The sequence below is a fragment of the Gymnodraco acuticeps genome, unplaced genomic scaffold (genome assembly GCF_902827175.1).
Source record: "Gymnodraco acuticeps unplaced genomic scaffold, fGymAcu1.1, whole genome shotgun sequence".
NCBI lineage: Eukaryota > Metazoa > Chordata > Actinopteri > Perciformes > Bathydraconidae > Gymnodraco > Gymnodraco acuticeps.
The window spans coordinates 5,477,579-5,496,025 of NW_022991180.1; the positions used below are offsets into that span (position 1 = coordinate 5,477,579).

Genomic DNA, 18,447 nt, shown 5'->3' on the forward strand with positions numbered 1-18,447 from the left:
AAAAGCAATAAGACAGCAAAGTGACAGCAAATACGTTTTAAATTGAACAACTGGTAACTAAAAGAGATATTGTAAAGGAATATGGCAACTCATTTCCATAAAAAAAAAGGAAACTTGCTCCTTGCTCACGCAGGTTTAGAATATGTTTGTATGAATATTTCAGTAAATGTCTCACTCTAGAGAGTAAATGATCATGTTTCAGAATATGAAGAAAAGGAATGCATGACTCGGTGTGCAGCTGTGACCATATCCATTCCAATTTTCAATATCACGCATGCGTACGCGGGTTCATGGCAGGGTTTCAGTGAAATTCTTCCGCCTGGAATGTGCACTTCCCAATCTTATTTTGATCTGACGCTTTAGTCTTTCCGTTCCATCATGCTACTAAAACACATTTTCCCTGAGAGCTCCTTAGCTGCCCCTGCTAGCCACTTCACTTAAAATGTAGAGTGGCTGGCGTGTACATGGCATCAGAGTGTGGTCTGCTGCTCCTTCTCCATGTTCTCTAGAAATAGGACATGAGTAACCGCTCCACAGGAACAGTGTAACATGGCCGACGTTGGCAGCCAGAAGTGCTTACATGGCAATACTACTGTGTGCCCTGGGTCTATATGGAAGTGGATTGAACACATGTATTGACTTACAGTATCTGGGTATAAACATGGGGAAATGTTTGAGCAAAGCAGTAAATTTAAGGGAAATTGTTCCTTGTTAAGTCTATGAGGCTGAATGGAAGCTTGCACAGAGTACTAGCATTCCTGCCAGCCATTACAGCTTATTACGATAACTCTATCTTTCCAGGAGATAAAAACCTAGCCTTGTTGCCATTTGCCAGCTATTACTTTCGCTAATTATACTTAACTGCTTCGAGCTTATCTCCACTCCTCCTACACCATTGAGCAGTTATTTTTTTTCTTTCCCCTTAACACAAATTAGAGGTGGAGTGGGAGTTGGAAAGGGGGAGACAGATAAACAGCGCAGGCAGAAGTTCATTCAAGTGTTATTGCATTTGTGACTTGTCAAAGTGAAGCCTGCTAGGCACCTGCGGTCTGTTCGATGGATGCAGTTCAGAACGGCATCAACACACATAATGACCTTGTCTCGCTTCTAGTCTTCTGGAGATATTTAGAGAGTGAAAACTCTTCTCGTTGATACTGTCAGGAGTTCAATTTGAATAGTGTGCACACAAAGAAGGCAGAAGTCATGTTCCAGTGTTGAGAAAATAGAAAACACGCATGCAGATGTAGAGTCCATCTTTAAAAGTGAAAAAACAAACCACGCCAAATTGGAATTTTCACAGCAAACCCACGCAAAGCAAACCTCATCTGCTTTACCACTGACCATATCATCTCCATCCACTGCAGCCTGTTACCACTGAGTGATTCCATCTCCAGCAGTCTCAAGATGAACAGGAAATTAAAATTTCAAAGATCTGCAGTTAGGATAAATCAATGGAGACAGATCAATGTTCATTGAAATTTCATGAACTTTGAGCCAATACAGATGAAAAAAATCTAGACAGTTACAGTCTCCAGCAGATATTGCTCCTGCAACAGATAAAATGTAATTAACACGGTTAAAAGGGAGCAATGTTACAGATTGCACATCCATAATTTCAGACTCCCTTCATATCGGCTGTATTATTAGAAAGGGCCAAAGACACCTGTTCAATCCTCTTAGATGACATCTAAAGTACATGTGCCACTTCTCTAAGGACGCCGGCGGACTTTCACACATTACCGGCCAACAGAAATCAAATGGGTTCCCTTCACAGCTGATTGCAAGCGCAAATTAATATTGTAAAATGAAGATCAATACATGGACGGGGCACAGATCGATGACGGCTAAATTACGGCCGCGTTTTCCCCCTCATTCAAGATGAGTTGTGTTTTCCTCTCAAAGTCAATACCGTGCTGCCTCCCTCATTCATTTCTCAATAAACTTGCCGATGAATTTCAATCAAAATGCGGCAGAGGAGGAGGGGGTGTGTGGAGTTCTTTTAAAGCCCGTTGGGTGTGGATCATACTGAAAATGGGGCCAGAAGAGGGGGTGGAGGAAGGAGGAGGGGAGAGATCCTCGTCTATCAAGAGCCCTCCCTCCCTGTTTCCTCTGTCTATATTTCCTATGGCAGAGGACTGATGCTGTGACTTACTGAGGACAATCCATTTTAAGAGCCATTAGAAAACAAACCTCTAACGATACTGTGGGACAAAAAGTGGGTCCAATTAAAATTAAATCAATGAATACCATCCTTACTTGGAGCGGAAAAAAAACACAGCCATACTTTCATTTTTCTCTTGAAAGATACCCACAATATGTTTCACAGAGAGGTGTAATGGGGGAAAATACATGCTCAACTGCAAGTACTTATTTCAATCAATTTCCCGGAGCTGGATTTCACAGGTCACTTGCTGATAACACGCTGTGGAATAATGCCACAGTGTGCTTCTCAAAGCCTACCTGACAAGCTGCCTGACAGTGGGGGAGTGCGAGCACGTGTCACGTCAGCCCTCTAATTGGACACAAGGACCTTCCTCCATGGAACCTTGTCGCGCTCCACACAAACTCACAAGGCCTTCAAACCGGGCCCATCTAACTTGGCAACGTGTGTCTGCTCCACTCCTGTGGAGCTGGTGCTAAATACCACAGTTGTAATGAGACAGGCAGGTATGGGGACATGGCTAGTGGATAACATGCTTTGACACATGCTAAATCTGTTGTGCCAACTGGTTACAAGCAACTTGACTGTGGCGATGACATTTATACATTTTATCCTCACTCACAGCAGTTCATTCTGCAGGGTGAATTAAAAAAAACGGAATAAATAAGATTAAAAAACGTCTCAGGAATTTTAAATGTACAACGCTCATATGGAGCATTTCGTGTGTGTTTGTAAGTCCTCCTCTAAACTTGTTTACAAACCTCTTTGAATGCCTTTGATTATAGCATATCTTTACTGTAGGCCACACCCCATCACTGACCAGTAACCAACAGGGTACCAAACCCAACCCTGCAGGACAGGAAATGAAAAGGAAGCTCTCCATCTGATCAGCTTCTGAGTCTGGGACTTCAAAGTGACGGCAGGGTGGAGAGGAGACGTAAGGATAGGCCCGAGTCACAGGCCCAACAGCACAGGGCCTATCTGATGTGCTGCGATAAAGGCGTCTGTGTTTATTTATTTAATTCTTTTTTAGGGAAGAGGAGGGTCCAAGACTACATAACAATTTTCTAAGAGTGGAAAAGGAAGTGAGTTTGATTTTGGTTTGAAGAACTGGAAATCACTATTTATATGTCGGATCTGCTGAGTTAAGTCTTCCTATTCAGTTTGGGACATGGAAATGCATTTTTAAATAAATAAAATGTTGAGGCTTAACTAAAAATAAACCTTAAGACTAATGAACATCTTCCTTTTCCATCCCTTACAAGGTTGACATTTCTTGATCTCCTCGAGTATTGAGTGAAGCACACATGACCTCTTTGTCCTTATGTTGATGAATGACTGCCTCATACCCATTTTGTCAGATTTTGGTGCAGTGGAGTCGATAGCGTCACCTTGACGAGGAAAGTTTGTGATCCATCAGCCCTCAAGGCTGTCTGGCCTCAACTAAAGCCTGGCAAGAGCAGCTCACTGTATGGGGCATCTACTCCATCCAAAATCCTTCACCCAGTGTGCTCCGCTCTTGTGAGGTCGAACGAGTGGCTCTTATTACTGCCGCTTTACAGTGAAGAAAAAAAAAAAAGAAGAAAAAAAACACTTGACTTGTACTAATAGCTGCGAAGCCATGCTGGTCACCAAAGGTCTGAAGACGAAGCACCCTGTCAGTGCCCAGCTTGGGAAATTAGCAAATAATGTTCCCTTCCCCCTGACAAATGTGTGACAGCTCGCCTTCGCCAATCATTCTCTCCTAACGTTATGATGCATGTCCTGGATCCCCACTGGAGGATACAGGCGAAGTTTACTGACCCTCAATTTACCCATGACAAATGGGGTCTCTGTAAATGTGCGTTTTCTGGGGCGCGGAAGGGGTTCATTTTAAGCAATCGTGGTTATGTGGATGTCACTGATTAGGATAAATAGAGGCTGAGTGTGTTAGGACTGCTTGCAGAACCATATTACCAAGGGCCTGCATGGTCGCCCCTGGAGGGACGCTCTCGTGGAAACTTGACCAAGATAGAAAACCAAAAGCTCTGATGCAATTAGGAGCTTAAATTGGATGAATTGTACGCTCAAAGTTTTTATTTATGATTTACTCCTTCATACAGCACTTTAAGTACGCAGTCAAAAAGGTTAGCATGCCGCAAATGAGGCGGAAAATTGAGACATTTTGTTTAAGAAATGATCTGATCAAACCAGCAAATACTGTTTGCAGTGCTTAATAAAGTGTAAAGTATAATAAAGTATTGACCTCGGGTACAGCCAGGAGTTTCTCCTTTTGATTTTCTACAACCTTGCTGGCAGCTGGACCAATGGATAACCAATACATGGATTAGACAGAGGACACGCTAGCAAGCTCCAAGGGACAACATTTTGTTAGAAGGGAAAAAAGGTATTAGACAATAAAATAAAAAGCCAACATGTCTTTTCTCTAAAAGGGTGCCAATTAAAGTACAAATATAGGCTCCTTGAAGCAGTCAGTAAACTACAGCCTGCTGTAGTTTTATATAGTATGTCTATTTGTCTCATTAGTGTTTTAAACGTTCAATAGTCAATGCCAACAGGATTATTTGACATACATTACAGGGTGCTCTCTTTCTGAGAATGGATTGTGAGTGTTGGAGCCGTTCCAGGGCACTAGCCCGAGTGAGGACGTGTCCCTTTGCTGTTCGAATTGGCTGCAGTCTCCTCTGTGTTGACTCTTGGTAATGTGTGATAATTTCTTAAATTGAGTGAGTTAAATCTTCACAATTAGGGTGGTGGTGCAAGAAGAGTCAACATGAAAAAAAAGGTCTAAAAAGGCACTCCTCTCAAGCGGTGCTCTTAAGTCACGCTTGCAGCCATTCGCTTTGATAACTAGACCTTTGATATGCACATGTTGCTCTCCAATATGACACTGTGCCTTTCAGACGGCACTGTGGCACTACATGCCCTTTAAGGCCCAGGTAATTTGCTATTGTAACTCCGGATCATTTCAAACCTACTCACTCATGTAGTGGCAATTTCTTTTCAAGTGCCATCTCAAAAAAGAAAAGCTATGATTTGAAAGGTTTCCCTCTTTAATACATGATGTACTCTCTTGTGCTCAGTGCATCAGCCCATTCACATTTTAATGTCAGAGAGAAGTAGCTAACATCCTTTCACCTAGCAATTACAGCACATATGGAATCAGTGGTACCTAATTGTAGCGTTATGCATTCTGCTCTCTTTAACAGTTTCTTTCTCTCAAGCGTCAACCCTTGTACAATCAGGGTGAGCCTCACAGGGAATAGCAGAGCAGAGGAGCCGGACCTGTCTATTCGTGACTTTCTCTTTTAATTCAGCGCACTAATCAATTGTACCACCATTGCCTCCAGGGGTAATTGTATCTTTATACTAACTGGAAGTGAGTAGGAACCCAGGGAAGACAGAGAGGAAGAATGGGATGGGGCAGGGGGGGGTTGAAAAATCAACAAAGATAGAGAGAAGGGGACACGTTTCCCCAGTAAAACCTGATGGTAATCATCCCAATCCGCTTAGCCTCTGTGACTAATGGGGTCTGTTCTTAAGGGACCTGGCACTTTCACCAGGGTGCTATAGAAGCCATTAATGTCTTAACTTATACACCTTCTCAGGGCTGTGCAGTAACACATGTACACACGCACTCACACACACACTTTTTTTTCCTCTCGTTCGCTCTCACGCGCTCCCGCAAACAGACACACACACACTTACGCAGCCACACTACACTCCTGTTTCATTATCCTGGTGCCTTGTTGGCCTCTGCTCCGCTCCTGCTAGGGAGGTTAAATGCAGGAGAGCTAGGCCAGACTGCACGGTTGGAGGAGAAGGGGACGGATGGCTGGGGGTGGTAGAGGTGGTTTTTGGGGAGCAAGAGAGGGGGGACTTGATGAGAAACAGCTGCCCCAGGATGGAGGGGTCTGGATGGGGGTTTCCGATGGGGAGGGTGTGGGGGGGCTGGGGGTCCAGCCCCACACTTTGCAATTCTGCTGCGCTCAAGGCCAGGGCTGTGCTGGAGGCCTGGGGGAAGTGAGAGTGCTTTGACGCTGTTCCCCCTGTTTCATTCTGCCCATCAGAGTTAGAACAGACAGAGGCTTCCAGGTCAGACAGGCTCCGACCCCCGCAACCTCTGTCTCCTCGCCAATGATGACAGATAAGACCACCACTTCCTTCTGTTAGCCAAGATAATCAGATCCCTTACTTATAGTGTGACATACACACCCTTTCCGCCTCACACACTCTCTCGTCTCCTTCTCTCCCATGAATTCATATTCAACACACATGAGAATAACTTTCAGGCACACTCGTGCACTTAACGTGGATATTGCTTTTCTAATCTGATTCATAAAAAAATGAAACCATATTTTGCTTACAAAATCAACCAATTAGCAGAAAGCATTATCTGTCTCAGTACAGGCAGATAAAGAGAATTGGCAGAATGAGATATCCTGACAGCTTGAGTCTAACAGAGCTTGGCAGCGCCCTCGTATGATGGCAGGTCAGAGGGGGATCGAGTTGCACTTGTAGGAGCCCCTCCACGAAACACCTTTTCCCTAGCAGTGCAGATCTCACACTTTTAACATTCAGCAAGCGGGGCCCTGGTTAGTTCATTATTAGGACTCGGGGCTGAGGGCTCCATCCAGATCCAGACAGATGGAGAGAGGGGGGGGGGTACAAGAGAATTCTGTAGAAAAGAGCTAGAGTAAGGTTTTTTGACTTACCAGTATAGACAAATCTCCCAGGGGCACCTTTGCAGAACTGCTTGGACTTGTAGGACAGCGTGACTTCCACGACACCAGGGATGTGCCGAGGTGGAGTCTGGACACGGATGGCGTGGGGAGTTATCAGCTGTATTACACAGGAAACAGAAAAATAAATAATGAGCCCAAACCACAGAGTGCTGTTACAATACAGGGTAAAAAAGTGAAATAAAAGTAGTTCATTTCTAACTATGATTGAATTTAAATCAAATCTATAACAAAATCTCCATCATACCTCGCTCCATACGAGCATGGTGCCAAACACGACTTGTAGGCCATCAAAGAAGTTGTCCCCTATGATGATGACAGTGGCTCCTCCAGTGGTCCATCCTTCACTCGGGCTGATAGCTTTGATGCACGGGGTGGCTGCTTATCCAAGACAAAAGAGAAAGAGCCAATTCAGCACCTGAGATTCCACACTCTGTCCCATGTCTCTTTCTGTACAGACACATTACGCCATCACCTCCATGTCTCTCTCACAAAGACGTATCATGGAAATTGCCGCTGGAAAAAAAATGATGGATTTGTCCTTTAAGGCATGAGAATCAAAACCATTTATCAGCACGCTGGAGTGGTGTAGTTAAGCAGACCCTTCAAATGGTCCACTTCACAAAGGCTAAATGCCGGGCTCGCCAGGAAAATGATTTGATGGAGCAAATTATGTGTCAGGGCAAATGTAGCCATCAGAATTGATTAAGCATGCATGTACAGTAACATTTCAAAGTTGAACACATCTTAAATGAGTCAAGAATACGGCTGTTAAAGTGGAAATGACAAGCTAAAGCTTTGCTGGTTCATGTTATTATTTCATTACCTTTGTCTGCATATGCAGTACAGTGAAGGCACACTGAGTGTAGTTTCAGGTTTCATAACGTGAAATGCACTCGTGAATTATTCAGATTGTGTTTTTTTTTTTTTTTTTGTGATCGATTCAATCCATTTCATATTGTTTATTACAATGCTTTTCATCTGGCATGACTTCTGCTACGTAGCGCTGCCATTCATCAACAGTCCGGGTTGTTATTATAATCTAATTTGAGTGATCTGGTGCCTCGCATTCACTGTCATTTGATGCATTACCTTAATATGGTGTTCAGCACAACACCGTGTTTACAACAGAAATAGCATGACAGCTAGCCATAAAATAGCAATATCACATTTAATCTATTTCCATCAATATCTTTTAATACACTATGAATTGTGAATGTTTTTTTCTACTCGTCAAAATGTGAGTAACTATTTCAGCAAGTTCTCTCTTTCTTTACAAGCTCACTTCTAAACCTCTATTATCCTTTCTATCCAGTAAGTAAATCACAGTCGGCCATTGTTGTATGGATCACCTCCGACAAGACATCTCCTTTTGTTTGCCTTGCTGTTGGGTCTGTTCAGGTCATGTTTGCTCTCTCTCGCTGCCCATAAAGTGCACACACACACATTGGTACTACAGGGAATCTGACTTTAACAGGCGCTGTTGACTTCATGCTAATCACCTCGTACAGATTTTCATTTGTGAGGCCTGGAGGAGTGACATTTGCTTTCCTTAATTGCGAAGCGGAGCGTCTGAAAGAGGACCAACCCTCTATGGGCATGCTGGGCCCCCTCTAAGGGCCTGACCTTCATCAGTGCGGACGATTACAGCAAATAATTCACCCTTCAAAATTACTGTAAACAAATTGACTTTGGGGATGAGAGAGAGGGGGGCAGGAAGGAGGAGGAGGAAAGAAAAAGTGCCTGATGGTGACGGCGACTGTTGGGGGGCAGCTGGAGCCTGAAACCTACGACAGGCATACACAATCATGCACACACGCACACACACACAAACACAGACGCACCATCTCGGAAATCCCAGTGCCCCCACCCACACACAGAAGGACCCATGGAGAGGCAGCGACTGAGGCCCTAAGCCGTCCACCCTTCTGCCTCAAAATTTGCATATGTCTCAATGCACAGACATAGAGGGGAGCATGTGCTGAATGGGGACCGTGGCGAAGTGGATTACACAGTCAGTGCAGGCGATCTGATGACAGACACGCACAATGCCCCCTCAGCAGATGATAGGCATCATGAAGAGTGGACGGATGAGGATGCAAAGAGCCGGCTTGCCGTTGCGTCACTAAGTCTTTGCAAACTTTGCGCTACAGTAGTGGAAATTCAATCTCATATGTCGTAGCTTGTTTTTGTTTATTCTGGTCTGCTGAGTTGTTACCCTATCAATTTGGTCTGTGTGCTTGAATTTACTTCAAGATCCACTTTGCTGTGTAATGACCTCGGGCAGCCGATCTGTGATCCTCCCTAATCTTTCTCCTCGGTGGTTAGGGCTAGCCGTAGAGGACGTCAAAACTGATCTGAGATCTGAGCGGAGGAGGTCTCAGCTCTAGTATTGTGACACTCAAACAGGTCTGATGTGGCCCCGCGAAGCCGTCCTTTGTTCTGCCTGCTGAAATGTGTTGTAATTGTGCTGTGGGATGTCCAGATGGTCGGTTGATAGTGCAGCTGATGGGATTATACCTTTTACCTCTCCCTGGGCCATCTGTTCCCTTTGACTCTCTCTCTCTCTGTGTCTCTCTCTCCTTCTGCCTCTCACTCACTCTTAACCTCTCTCTCTCATTCTCTCTCCTTCTCTTTCTCCTTTCCTTCTATCCTTTTTCCCCCTTCCTTCTTTTTTCCCTCTCTTTCTTCCTCTTAGGCCCAGCAGTCTGGATTCACTTGTCTTTATTGCATAAACCCTAACAGCATTACAGCCACTTGGCATGCAAATGAGGCAGGCGCTGCAGGCTCTGTGCTGAGTCTCCTATATTGTCTGGGGCTCTATAATGGTGGAACTGAGCTGAGGAACGTGTGTGTGTGTGTGTGTGTGTGTGTGTGTGTGTGTGTGTGTGTGTGTGTGTGTGTGTGTGTGTGTGTGTGTGTGTGTGTGTGTGTGTATGTGTGTGTGTGTGTGTGTGTGTGTGGTGTGTGTGTGTGTGTGTGTGTGTGTGTGTGTTGTGTGTGTGTGTGTGTGTGTGTGTGTGTGTGAGTGTGAGTGTGAGTGTGAGTGAGAGAAAGCGTCTGTGTGCGTCGGTGCTGCGCTGTTCGTGTGTGTCTGCATGTGTGGGGGGTGATGCTGTGTGTGAAAGACCCGGCTATTTGTGAGCATGTTTATGCACCTTTGAGCCTGAATCTATACATGTGTGAGTGACAGGCAGCCACAAAGCACATTCGTGTCTGAATGCATAATATCCTTGTTGTGTGACAGTACACACAAGTGAACCAAAATGTCACATGGTGAGATTCAGTCTGTCACACACAGGCTATCCCGTGTGTGGGCCAATAGGGGGCAGCACCTCTTGATCAATGTGAGCAAGTCAGTGCAAGTGCAGTGTGAGCTGAGAGTGAGGATGCCTCTCTGTTTCAGCCACACACAGTCAGTCAGCCACATTTCTGAGGCTTCTCGCCCATTGAACTCTTGAGGAAGAATGTGTTGCTAATTTAAAGCACGCTGTCTGTCTGCCTGATAGTTGTCAGAGCACTATGGAAGACATGACTCGAATTACATTGTATGGCCAAGTCTCCTTTTCTCACGTCTCTGTTTGTTAAAGGTGACTCAAACAAAGCCGGCAATCATTGTTGATGCATGTTAAATTAGTTTGTTATGGTGCTGAGTCTGAGAGGGAAGAAAAAAGAAGAAGAAGATCTAAACTTGTGAGGTCACATGTGGTTAAGCAGAGGGAAGGTGTATTAAAGTTATTAGACAAAGACATGTTCAACTGGGCGGTTGACAATAGCGTCTTTTCTTGCTTTACGGGGCGTCACTCTGCTGCTTTGAAGAGTGTGGTGAAGAGAGGAAGAAAGGGATGGGTTGGGGTAACCTGTAAAGAACACAAGCGCACACACTCACACACACATATATAGAGACACACAAAACACACGGGATCCCATGGGAGAGGGGGAACATGGAGGCGAGGGCTCAACCTCTTTAATTGCTCCCCTCATTAAGAAACTGGTTGCTAGGCGATCCACACCTATCGTGTCATAAACGTGAAACACACAAACAGAACGTCAGCGAACATAATGACTTTGGTGCTCCGGGCAGGACTTTAATTATTTGATTTTGTTCTCCAGTAGAGGAGTCATTAATAAAGACAAAAACAAATAGATTAGCTATATCCCCCACTAGGACCGGAGAGCACCGAGATATATTAATTGTCTAGTTTTTTTTTTTTATTAGTCGTTGTTGTATTAAACATTACATTTGCTTTTGGTGATAGAGCCATTAATGCCCATTAATGTGTAGAGAAGCTTGTTTTAGTCAGTGGTGTATATAAACTGTTTGCCCAGCCATAATTGGCTCTTGAAATCTGAAGATAAGCAATTTGCACAATTGGCCCAAGTCAGTTTCTTTTTTCTTTCGATCTTTCAGCTGCGTGTGCTCCCATCTGCGAGTGGAGGCCATGAGGGTCATAAGGTTACGTTTAGTGCATTTTACTTTTTGGATTTCCCATGGTTTGGTGGTCCTTCTTTTTTCCCTTTTGGCTGAGCAGGCAATCAGTCTATCATATGGAATCAGTTGGAAGAAAAACAGTAAGTTCTGTTTTTCTCATAGCCGCCCCCCCCCCCCCTCCACACACACGCAGACACGCACACACACACACACACACACACACGCAGACACGCACACACACACACACACACACACACACACACACACACACACACCATCAACCCACTCCCCCCTCCTTTCACTTGTTCTCCTTCCTCCCCCTGTTTCAGCTCACTCACAGCTAAATCTGTAGAACCCAATGACAGGAAATTGACCTCACAGCCAAATTCTTAAGCAATTTGATCATGTTTCACATGGGCTTTCAGGACAAATGTAGGTGCATTAGGAGACTGGAAGTAGTAAAACATTTTAAAATCGTGAATGAGCCTGAGTATTACCCTCATCAATAGTGATATCGACAAAACAAATGCACATAGTAGTGCATACTGTTTCTAGTAAAGAAAGCAATAGGTAGAATGGAGGCACAAAGAAACTTTAAAAGTGAAATGAAAGTGATGGAGGAACTAATGATTCAAAGGAACTAATAGCAACTATGTGTGATTTGTAAAAAAAAGTTTAAAAGACACTAAAAAAAGGAAAATGGAGCGTAGCAAATTATAAGATGTAAAAATGTGCCTACCATTCTCCAGATAAGGAGGCGTACAGTACCTTCTGAAGGGTCGAGTCTGCGAGCCCTTCGCCCGTGCTTGGAGTTGTTGTGTACGAACATGTTGTCGGAGACAGCCAGGACATGGCCGTCCACATTGACGGTCGTCGATACGACAACCTGCAACAGAAGTGAAGGTGAAACATGCAATTTAATACATTGTAGGGAAAAAAAGAAAAGCTGAGAAATATGGTTATAATGACAGCCTCACTAGTTCTCTGGGGTACAGGGGATACATGAATGCTTTAGAAACTCTGCTGTGTCCAGGTACATGCCCGTGTGCTATTGATTACTATTGTCAAACCTCATGAGTGGTTGTTCTCTTTAGAGATATCGCATTACAGTAACCCGGCTTCTCAGCCATTTTGTTTTTGCTTTTTAGTGTCTTGCATTTGTGTGCAGCTAATTGACTTTTCAATCACTAAACTACCATTTCCGTTTGCTGACATCATAGCAGAAGCTCAGAATTATTGATCAGCTTGTCCATCTATTTGAGGATGGAAGGCCTCCCTTTTAAAATATTACTGGAGTCATTAGCAACTGAACCGTGCTCCATCCCATTACTCTGCAAACATTTTACTAGGATCAGATTCCAAGCCACACTCCATATTTCATAATGCTTATTTTTGTTGTTGTTTTTTGGCTACCACATCTCCAAACAGTGAGTCGCATGTGAATGGCCAAAGTGTTTCTGAGCCGGAAACAGAGAGCCCCTCTCAGGTTTGCTTCGCCGGTAAGTGACCTCGGTGTAGCAGTGGAATTTAGGGGGGCGCTTTTTTTTTTGGTTGGTTTGGGAAAGGTGGGGGTGTAAGGGGGGGGGGGGGGAGAGAAGGGGAAGTGAAAGAGCTCCATTCTTGTGAGCAGGTTCAGAGCTGGGCCAAGCTGAGGATGATGGATTGGGCCCTCTCTGGCCTCCAGCTGGTTTTTGGGGGTAATAAGTGGAGTGGAAGGCATGCAGAATACACAACTTTGGCTACAGAAACACCTATGCTGGAGCATCTGGGAAATCTATTTGGGGAGGAAATGGTATACTAACTGTTGGATGGAAGAAAAGGGCTGAACATCAGCAAAAAAAAAATCTAAATCCTGATGTTTTAGTCTTAATGTAAATGTTTAAGTTAAAAAAACTAAAAACATTCTGTTCTTAAATTCCTTTTGACACACAGGAGCGAGAGGTGAAGCCCAGTGGCTGTCATGCATCAGTCCACATTCACCCTTAGGGGAGAATTGAGGAGGCAGGGGAGGTCTGATGGTGACATCAGGAGGGGACATCCTGTCTTTTCTGTTTTATGTCCAGGCTTCCTCCTGGAGGATGCTGGCTGGTGTGTCTATCACAGAACAGAGCTGTGTCTGACGGACGCCCTCTTGTAGTTTGTCGCTATCCTGATAGGACAAATCACACTAAACTCTCTCACCTTGACCTAGAGGGCTGCTCGTGGTGAAAGTGTCTGGGTAAAATGGATGGATGGTTGGATACATGGATCAGCAGGCGGGGGGGGGTCGATAATTTCAAGGATCAACTCCTTGCCGCATTAGAAGCGAGAGGGTTAAAGAAGCCGTAAAAGTGCTCAATGGTCATGTCCTTTTAGTGTAAATCGCACAATTTTATCAGCCCACAATAATGATGGTTTTCAGATGGCTTAAGATGGTTTTCATTGGCTTTACAGTGCACTGCATATGTGTGCGTTTAAGTGTATGCATATGTGGGTAAGAATGAGAGAGGGATGTAGTGAAAGTAAATATATGCACTCCAGCTTGTATGGGCATCCATCCATATGTGTGTGCGTCTGCGTGCTTGTGCATATGTGTGTATAAGAAGGTATGCGTTTCCGCTGCCAGACAGATCCTGAGTTAACACTGTTGTTACATGTGGTTGGATCGTCCTCCCCTCTGCGCTGAGGCTCAGAAAGCTGTCAGGAACACAATTGATGGCACTCTTAAATCCTATATCCTTATTTGTGTCAGATGGTATTCCCTAATAAATATTCTGTCCAGAGCGCACAGGATACAAAATCCCTCACTCTCTCTTTCCCTGGGTTTTGCCTCCTTCAGTGCCAATAATAGAATTGAATTCATATGTGTGTCGATGTGACTTAGTGTAGCTGTGCATTTGTCACAGAGGGGAATTTGTGTGAGACTTCAGTCACCTGGAATCTGCGCATGTCTCTCGGATTCCCTGCATTCTTCAGACAGTTCTGATTGCACTTGAGGAAGAACTTGAGGAAGAATCTGAAAGAAAGCACAAAACAAAAGGAAACCCGATTAATTACACATTTTAAAAGACCAAGTTATGGCACATTATCGTGAGAATTATCAAACACTCCCACATCAAATACAACGTGATATTGGATTATTTCAGTTTAGGAAGTCGCCGATTTATTTACTTCCGCCAAACAATCAAGCGCATCAGTCTCTTTGTCATCTCATCCCCTCACCTGAGTTCATGGGTCTTTCCCAACACCCATCTGCCACTAACATACAGAAAGTCACTTGATATTCCACCCACCTCTTTAATCCCAGGACACCCCCTGTGCAATTAAAGTACTCCTGTTCAATAGGGAAGCAAATGAGGCCCACCTGTGACCAGGTCTTGTTTGAAGAGCATCAGGGATAAAGGACCTAACAAGGTGGGAGCGCGCCACAAAACTTATAGTCCTGTCAGGCAATTAGGCGGACACTCTTGGGACCACCGTATGCCGCACACACACAGACATACAACGCATACACACACCCATGCACTTGTGGGTGGGTGAGGCAATTATGCCACAAATTACAACCTGGCTAATCGTCTCTGAACAAATGTCACGTCTGAGTGAGATCTGGGCTTGGTTAGTTTGTAAGCTGCCTTCCTGTCCTTCTCTCAGGTCTCGCAAAATGTATTGATAAAGCCGCACGTTAAGAGCTGTTTATCAAATGTGGCGCCAAGACATAAAACTGTTAAACAGAGGAAAATTAACAACATGGCAAATAAGGCATATTGTCTCGGATTTAGCCTATTGTGTCAACTCTTACACAACCACACAGAATAAACAATATAATTGACTTGTTTTTCTAAATTCTCCCTAAAGAATCATGACTGATTGTGCCTTCGCTTTCTGCTATTCATTAAAAAAATACCGTGCTGAGATATTTATTTTTCATCACATTGCACGAGCGTTACTATATGCAATACTGTGGTTTCTATTGTAACACAACTTTGGCTCACAGAATCACAGTGGCTCATTGGATTACCATAGATTGCACCATAGATTGCATGGCCATTTCATTCCGCTAAATACAGTGGCTTGTGTGGCCTGAGAGGACGCTTTCACAACACTTAAGACTACTCCTTCACCCAGTGGGATCCTGGCCAGGCCATAAATCAGAGTCTGAAATGACCCTTCTAACCCTGGCCACATTAACACATGCACTGGTCATTTAGAAGCGTTCTTCGATAGACTCCTATACCTTGTGCTTAACTGAGGACCCAGGAGGGAAAGGAAAGGTGAGAAAATATTTTCACTCTACATCCAAGGAGCTTTGGCTTGAACATCAATAAAAGACGTTTTAACCCATGCCAGAATGCTGATTGCCTGTCGGTGTGTGGCGAGCCCATAAAAAACCTGACTTGTCATTAGTGCATTTCGCTTGATTGTGTTCACTGTGTTTTTTGGGTTGCATCTGTTGGCTGATCATCAAAATGACCATTATGTACTCTAATTCCCTGACCCTGTTTTTATTTCCCTAAAGAGTCATAATGTAGAGCAGCAGACATCTGCGGAAAGCAGACCTGAAATACGACTTTTATTTGTCTGTCGCCTCTCATACAGATTGGGTAAGGCCAGTGTGAGTGTTTGTGTGTGTATCTGCGTGCACATCTACATACGTATGTGTGTGTGAGAGCATGTGCATGGGCTTGCATAACCCGTTGGTGAATTTATTGTGGAGCAAGAGACAGAATACATTACAGAGGCAATGCATTGACTTCATAAAAGAAAAACATTACTTCCAGAGTTGTTTCCTTTCTTGGATACTTTAATGCTTTTACATACTCTTCCTACTACAGCAAAACCAAAAGTTAAGAACCAATAAACACAAGAAATGGAGTGCCCACGCTATCATAAAGAGGCTCCTTTATGTTTACTATTATGAAGGCAATTAAGCACAATTTCTCTTCTAAAAAGATAAGCTTAATTTTCATAGTCCACAGCCGTGGCAGCGCTATAGCATCCATTACATTTGAGTTGGTTAAGATTCTCCATGAGCACAGTGCAAATTGGTCCTTGGTGAGAAGGAGAGCAATTAAGACAAGGCCCCTCTCTCTCTCTCTTTTACTTCTTAAATATCTACAGAAGTTTGTGCTGGTGTTTTGGCACGCACGGAGACAAAAGGAGGTTGTTTAATTGTTTTTTAATGGGATATCAAGTCGTCGCTGCCATTAGATGTTGGCAATGGAGGGCAAAGGGGGATAGAGAGAAAGAATGAACTGCAATTAGGTTTGATTAAAGCTATCCTTCTCAATAATCAGCTGTTCTGACAGGACAGGGGGACCCTGGTGGCCGCTGAGATGGAGGAAGGTGTTGAGTGATATTAAGGCCAATGAAGGGGATATTAACATGGCTAATTAAAGCTCTTCCAAAGCCGGGAGAGGAGGCTCTCAGTGGACCTCACTGGATGAAATAATCGGCCAAGGCAGCTATCAGTTGGAGGAGAGAGAGGAAGGGAGTGTGGGTAGGGGTGGGGTGTAGTCCATCTGAGGGAAGGGGGGAGTAGAGGGAGAGATAGTGGGAGGCGTAAAGGAAAACTATGAAGTGTGAAGAAAGACAAAGAGGAAGACATCGACAGGCATATAGAGAAAGACTTCCAGGGCAGCCACGGAAGCTCATTTTGACATCAAGCCTCTCCGTCTGCATGCCTCCAGTCTGCCAGTATAACTAAGACCTGACATCAGCTTTTATCTCCGACAGCTCGTCATACAGGTCCACAAATCAACGTTAAAACAATCCTGCTCATGCCTTGGTATAAGGCAATTAATACGATTCTCCCGTAGTACCTCCATGCTCGCCCGCTGCCGAAACTACTAATCATGCCATAATGATTTCTCTCCCTCTGGTCAAAGGGGAAATAGATTGTCTCTTTAGTAATGCAGTAGGCTCGGTGCCTTCCACTCCCTGGCTTCACAGACCCGGTAATTGAGGAGAAAAAGGCCGACTTTGGCACTTTGACTGATTTGAGGGCTGCTAGACCCTCTTATCTTTACTCTGATCATTTTAGGCTGACACTCAAAGGAAGACCCATCGCCCTAATTCTAGCTCACCCTCTCGCATCATCAAACAGAGGGGGAACAGGAAGAAAAAAAGAAGAGAGAGAGAGGAAAAAAAACAAACAGGCAGGGTGAAGAAGGCCTTCTCTCATTTAAATGGCCAACTTAATTGCAGGGTTGATGTCACTCATGCATTAATGTCCATCCCTTTGATTTGAGTGAAGAGGGCAAATAAGGATAATGCTGTATTATTAAGGAGGCTCCACCGGCAGTGGAGGCCAGCTCTCCTGTCAATTTCACTCTTTTATCCATTCATTTTCAGATGTGTGTTATTATTAATGACTCGTATGAAAAAATGTAAATCAGAATTTTTTTGTTTTTGAAGTCTTTTCACTCCTTGTTTCTTAGATAACAGAAACAACGCTATATATTTCAGTTTGAACCTTATTGTACAAAAGAGCTTCCCCTTATTTGTTTAGGTCGTTATACAATACACTGACAGATGGCCACAGTATTTGTAAGAGTCAGAGTACAATCTGCTGACACCAGATCTCTACGCTGAGATAGTAGTACACGGGTCAATAGCGTATCGGATTTCCAAAACGCCGGGGTCTTAATGTCAAGCCTCCTGCCTCTCCTACCTACTGCTCCAGTTATTAGGCACTCCACTGAACTGCATTCAGATCCCTGTTGTGACAAGGCGGAGCAAGTAAAACGAGAAATAGAGACACTTATAGATCTTAATCTTACCGAGCACTTATTTATGCAACTGAGGAGTCTTGGATATATATGCCAGTTAAGTCCCTGGGAGGCCCTAGTTGAGCTGCGTGGACATTTATGTCGTATTCTGGTTCGCCGCTGTCTTCTCTCGTCAAGCAGAGCTGTTTTTCTCGCCTTAGCTGAAGTAAACCACAGCACATTAACAATATTTGCTCTATCCCTGTACAAGCGCCGAGGGACCAGACCCACAGATCCTATCACTTCTTTATCAGGGAACAAGTGCCTCACTATCCAGCCTTATTGGGTTTGGGAGATTAACCCCTTCCACTCATGGGCTCGGCCCATGTCCTCCGAGAGCAGCAAGCAGATGTCACTGTGATTATT

At 44.2% G+C, this 18,447-nt stretch overlaps 1 protein-coding gene across 10 annotated transcripts in view; it reads right to left on the reverse strand.

Moving 5' to 3' along the window:
* The window catches only part of LOC117560870 (transcription factor COE3), a 66,749-nt gene that overhangs the window by 13,399 nt on the left and 34,903 nt on the right, over positions 1–18,447 (reverse strand). For 3 of the 10 annotated variants that reach the window (XM_034237962.1, XM_034237968.1, XM_034237960.1), the window contains exons 7-10: positions 14,249–14,330; positions 12,104–12,224; positions 7,151–7,284; positions 6,877–7,003 (exon numbers count right to left, since the gene is read on the reverse strand). In XM_034237962.1, the coding sequence (XP_034093853.1) occupies positions 6,877–7,003; positions 7,151–7,284; positions 12,104–12,224; positions 14,249–14,330 (464 nt within the window). The remainder of the gene's footprint in view (positions 1–6,876; positions 7,004–7,150; positions 7,285–12,103; positions 12,225–14,248; positions 14,331–18,447) is intronic. The other 7 variants (XM_034237966.1, XM_034237967.1, XM_034237970.1 and 4 more) reach the window with 3 other exon arrangements.